A 6,226-nucleotide genomic window follows, 5' to 3' on the forward strand; every position below is an offset into this window, starting at 1 on the left:
GTGTATCCACCGCCGACAGCAGTGGCTATTCACTTTCGCAGATGGTTTGCACCTCTATGGGTGGGACTGCTGGCCACGGAAATTCTTTCCATTTCCAAAGGTGGGGATCAAACTCTGGACCTTTGGTTAAGGGAGGAGAAGCCTTTATTGTAATTATAATTATAATATTTATATATAATTTAGTATTATTTAGTATTATTTTCACGGTTTTATATGATGGTTCATGTTAGCCGACCCCGAATCATTTCGGGACTAAGGCTTTGTTGTTGTTGTTGTTGTTGTAAGTTAATTTAATTTAATTTCAGTAAAAAAGAACAGGGCCTGAGTCTCCTGAGCTTGATGGCTTTAATCCGGATTTTTTTTTCAATTCTTCTGGGATATTGTGAAAATTGACTTAATCAAGGCTTTGCAACAGTTTCTTGAAAGATAGATGCATTTTGTCTTGGATTAATAGGACACATATCGTGCTTATCTTTCAGATCAAAAATCTGGTTAAGCCTTCCGACTTAAGACCCATCTTCCTTTGCAATGTTGTTTATAAAGTGTTTTCAAAGGCCTTATCTATCAGATTCAGATAGCTCCTCTCCTCTATCATCTATCCTTCCCAAAGCGCTTTTATCTCGGTCGGTTTATAGTTGACAACATCATGGTCTTATGAGATTAAATCATTTTCTCAACTGTAAGCGAGGAACTCAGGTTATACGAAACTTAAAATTGATATATCTAAGGCTTATTTTGAGTTGTGTTTCATCCATTGAGTACTTGGTTACTCAAAACGGTATTGAGATTGACCCAATTCATCCTAAAAGAGGTATTCGTCAAGTTACCCCTATCCTCTACCTTTCATCCTTCAGACCGATGGTCTCTCAGAATCTCTCCAGGATATCGAATCAAGAGGTTTGATTCATGGTTACAAAATTTCTAGAGGGACGCCTCCCGTGTTCCACCTTTTCTTCACGGCCGACAACCTCTTTTTCTTCAGGGCCACCATGGAGGAGGCTTTTTGGATCAAGGATTGTCTTCTTAAATATGAATCGGCTTCTGTGCAATCAATAAATTTCTAGAAATCTGCCATTTCTTTGAGCAAAAATGTTTCGCTAGTGTTGCTTTCCAAGAGCATCTCCAATAGAAGTTGCTCCAAAAAGTGTCAAAAATTAACTCATCATAATAAAAAATAATATTTCATTAATTTAGTAATCCACATCACTTTTGATAACTTTTATTTAAAAATGCTCCAATAGTAAAATAACTTTAAAAGTTGCCACAATGATTCTACAAATCATTACTTAATATATAATTTATTTAATTATAAATATTGTCAACCAATAGTTTAATGAGCGAGAAAGTCATCAAAAAAAAAAAGATGAACCAATAGTATTCAAGTAAATCAATTTTTTTATATTAAAAAATGTTTTACAATCTATACTTTAGGCTAGAAATAAGGAACTAACTATTTTATACAAATAGATAAAGGACTAAATATTAAATATGTCTAATAGCTTCAAGGTTGTCAAGGTCTTCCCTCCTTTGTAGGTCACAACAGGAAACAAACTTTTAATTACAGCAAGGAGAAGACTTGGAAGCGTATTACCCGGCAAAGTGACACACGACACGAACACGACATGTTTTTTTAGTGTTAGTGTTTAGGGTTTTATGACACGACACGAAAGTTGACACGACACGAAATGACACGTTAATTTTCGTGTCAACCTGAAAACACGAAACTGACACGGATATTGAAAATTATTGTTATATTCTCTTGTGTTTTTATGTCACTTTATTAATAAAGATAATAAAATTATAATTATTAATTGCAAATATTGATTTGAATTTCCTAAATTGTTATAAACACATTACGTGACCCTCTAACATGATATTATCGAACTTTTCGATAATTATTGTTAACATACTAATCTAAAAATGATATAAAACGTTCAAAAACAGTATCATATCTTTTTATATTTTTAAGAGTTATTATTAATATATATGCATAACAAAATTACATGTAACCCGAAAACACGACACGAAATCGACACTAACCCGAACAGGTTAACACGACTTTGACACGAAATTTTTTGGGTTGGGTTTGGGTTTACTCTTTTGTGACACGAACCCGAAATGACACGACACGAACACGACTCGAACACGATAATTGCCAGGTGTTCTGGTTGAAGTTATAGCAATTTAATTCCATTTATTATGTTGAAGTTATAGCAATTTAATTCTATTTAATATGTTTTTTTAAGTTATAAGTAGGGCTGTAATCGAGCCGAGCGAGCTGAGCTCAAACTCGGCTCGCTATAAAATTAACGACTTTGAGTCCGAGCCGAACTTTAGCTTGCTCAAGCTCGGTTTGGCTCATTAGAAAATAAACGAGCTGGAGAAGACTTGGAAGCGTATTTCTGGTTGAAGTTATAGCAATTTAATTCCATTTATTATGTTGAAGTTATAGCAATTTAATTCTATTTAATATGTTTTTTTAAGTTATAAGTAGGGCTGTAATCGAGCCGAGCGAGCTGAGCTCAAACTCGGCTCGCTATAAAATTAACGACTTTGAGCCCGAGCCGAACTTTAGCTTGCTCAAGCTCGGTTTGGCTCATTAGAAAATAAACGAGCTGGAGCCGAGTTTCGAGCTTGTTTCGAGTCCAAAATTCTCTTTGAACTTGGTTCACTAAGAAAATTATCTAACCATGAATTGTTTGTGAGTAAATCGTTAATTATGTTTATGAAGTTTGCTCGCAAATAGCTCTTTAATTGTGTAAATAAACAAACTCACAAGCAAAGTTCGTGAATAAATAAACAAGATGCTTACTAATAGTTCGTCTATTACTCATTTATGTTTGTGAACGAACTCATCTAATAGCAAATGAAGTAATATTAAGTTTAAATATTTGTGAACTAACACAAAACTATTTAGTTTTCTACGAAACTAAAATTTGTTAATAAATGTCTAATCAAGTATGTTCGCGAGTTTTTGAACCGAATTTTAGCCTGCTCAAGCTCGGATCGTTTACGAACCGAACCAGTAAATCGTGCTCACAAACAACTGATTTACAAATTGACCTGAGCTTTTATTGAGCTGACTACCCCCTAGTTATAACAATTTAATTCCATTTATTATGTTTGTTTTTCTTTCTCCCTTTTTCAAGAGGATTCAATGTGAGAATTTCAAAAAAGACAATTCCAACTTAAACATTAAAGACAACATGTATGTCATTATCAAAGCAATCAGGTATTGGAAAACATGTCATTATCACAGCAAAAGTATTGAAAAATCATTTCCCCCTCTATCTTGTGCATCTATGTATATAAATATAAGATCAACTTCTAACCCAGAACCTTACAAAAAAAAAAAACTTCCAACCCAGGAAATCGATAGAATCGTGGTTGCAACCATTTATCCGGGCACACGGCTTACCAGAAAACTCTATTGAATCTGCATATGAAACTTCAATTTTTATGATAAAAACACCCATAAGTACCGAGACATCTGTCAGTGAATTCTGGATCCGTGCTGAGCAATCAAGAAATCAAGATCCATTTTCAAAAATGGAATTGGAGGGAGAATTTTTCAATTTCATCAAGGTATGGATATTGATCTTTCTATCTCTATCCTACTGCTATTCAATTGGAAAGATAATCCCAAAAGGATCAACAAGGTTGTTTTTCTTGTTACCAATTATTTGCCTATTTGTTCTTCTTCCTCTCAATCTTCATTCCATACATCTTGGAGGTATGACAGGTTTCTTCATTTCTTGGCTTGCAAATTTCAAGCTCTTACTTTATGCATTTGGTCTTGGTCCTTTATCATCTCACCCTTCAATTTCTTTAATCCGATTTCTCCTTCTTGCTTGTTTCCCCATCAAAATCCAACAAAACCCATCTCAAAAATCCCATCTTTATCCCCAAAATGAAGAAAACTCATCTCAAAAATCTCATCCAAATGGCAAAAATGAAGAAACCCCATCTCAAAATAGTCAAAATAAAAAATACCCAATTCCTCAAAAATGTCAAAAGTCATATTTTCCAAATTATACCGTCATAAAGTTCATACTTTTGTTTATATTGATTCGTGTGTATAATTACAGAGAGTTTATACACCCAAAGGCAATTCTGGTTCTATATTCTCTTCATATGTACATTTTTCTAGAATTGGGTTTAGCCATTTTAGCCGTCCTGGCTCGAGCCGTAATGGGGTTTGAGCTCGAGCCACAGTTCAACGAGCCGTACAGATCAGCTTCGCTCCAAGACTTCTGGGGAAGAAGATGGAACATCATGGTCACGAGTATTCTACGTCCGACCGTATACGAACCTCTCCTGAGAATAGTTTCTCCAGCTATTGGTCGCCGATGGGCTCCACTTCCAGCACTTATGGGGACTTTTGTGGTGTCGGCGATTATGCACGAGCTTATTTTCTACTACTTGGGGCGCGTGAAGCCCACGTGGGAAATCAGCTTCTTCTTCTTGCTTCACGGAGTGTGTTTAGTGGTTGAGGTGGCTTTGAAGAAGGTAGTTAACGGCCGGTGGTGGTTTCCGGTTTGGATAACTGCGCCGTTGACTATTGGGTTTGTGTTGGTTACTTGTTTTTGGATGTTCTTTCCGACTTTTCTACGGTGTAAAGCTGATCTTAGAGCGCTTGATGAGTACGTTGCTGTAGCTGCGTTTGTTAAAAAATGGTGGTCAAATGGTGTTAATTAGTAAAATAATTCCTAATATAAATATAATGAAAACTTATTTTTTTTATAAGGAGCTATTTTTAACTTATAGTTAAAAATAATTCCTATAAATAAATATAGGGTGTTGCTACTTACCGTCTTCAAATTACCTCTTCCCGCCTCCATTTGGACAATTTTACCCTTTTAAAAACAAAAAAACGTCAATTTTGGTCTAGGTGGGTGTCAGATTCGCCCAGCCAATGGCTTGGGTGGTTATCCACCCAAGCCAATGGCTGGACGGATTCTGGATCCGCCCCGCCCAGTGACGGGCCGGGTGCTGGATCCGCCCAACCCATTGGGTGGGCGGATCTGGCACCCACCTAGACCAAAATTGGGCTTAAGCATAATCATAGACTTTTTAGCGACAGAAAATAAAAAATTCTTCAATTTTTTGTGACGAAAAATGCTAATCGTCACAAAAAATATGCATTATGTTCATGATTTTTTTGAGAAAAAAATGTAAATTTTATTGTTTCCGACTCATAATCATCCATTTTCGGGATTCGAATTGTCGCATATCAATTATAATCATAATTTCAATTATTATTGTTCGAGTTTGTGATTTTAGAGAAAGAATTTTTAGTTTTTTATCAAAATTTTGAGAAGGGCAAAAAAGTCCAAATGGGAGCGGTAATAGTAATTTGAGGGCGGTATTGAGGAGTTCACTAAATATATTGACCCAGTGGCGGAGCCAGAGCTCAAGGTCCGGAGGGGCTCAATTGCATGAAGATTTTTTTTAATAACGACTTAAGGCTTTGATTCATCGTAGTCAAATCGAAATTTTCAAATTTTTGATAATATAAGGGTAAATTTGATCATAATTGAAAAAATTAAGGTACAAAACAACTGAGATTCGATATGAAGTAAGAAGGATAAGGTGCAAAAATACTCTAATGTTTATACCTAAGAATAATTTTACCTCTAACGTATAAAATGGTGCAATTTTACCCTTAATATTGGCAGCCAAGAGCAATTTTATCCCTAACGTTGACAAGTTTGGTCAATTGAAGAAATTATTCATCAAATTGTGTTCTCGGTCATGAATTTTGTAACTAAAAAATATAATTAAAAATAATAAAGGAGAATGAGGTTAATAATGATTAAAAATGATATTTAATATATTGATATTTTTAAAGGAGAACGGGGTTTAAGGGAAAAAATTAAAATGAGATAAAAAGTAAAGAGAGACGGAGATTCGAACACAAGACTACTTGGATGTAGAGATGCCTTTAATTATCACTACAACCAACTATGCAAACTTAATTTTATGTTATATAATTACATTCTACATTATAAGTATTAATTTTAACTATTTTAGGGGGCTTCTTAGGACTGAACCACTATTCGTCAAGGGTGTTCCGGAGGGTCGGAGAGTCGGGAGACCCTCCCCTACCCCCTAGAGCCGCCCTGACCTCATTATGGAATTTAAAGTGTCGTAAAGAAATAAAGTTGATGCAAGAATCTTGTACAGGTCTGTAAGAAATAATTACAGTGGGTTTAAATTGAAGTCA

The 6,226-nt window shown here is 35.1% G+C and overlaps 1 protein-coding gene across 1 annotated transcript; it reads left to right on the plus strand.

Annotated features, from left to right (window-relative positions):
• Positions 1-3,356: 3,356 nt before the first annotated feature.
• On the plus strand, positions 3,357-5,267 carry LOC136226832 (acyl-CoA--sterol O-acyltransferase 1-like). Its single transcript, XM_066015488.1, has one exon. It carries the CDS (start codon positions 3,460-3,462, stop codon positions 4,696-4,698), a length of 1,239 nt encoding a protein of 412 aa, XP_065871560.1. The 5' UTR covers positions 3,357-3,459; the 3' UTR covers positions 4,699-5,267.
• Positions 5,268-6,226: the final 959 nt, after the last annotated feature.

This window comes from Euphorbia lathyris, chromosome 4 (genome assembly GCF_963576675.1).
Source record: "Euphorbia lathyris chromosome 4, ddEupLath1.1, whole genome shotgun sequence".
In the NCBI taxonomy this organism is placed as follows: Eukaryota; Viridiplantae; Streptophyta; class Magnoliopsida; order Malpighiales; family Euphorbiaceae; genus Euphorbia; species Euphorbia lathyris.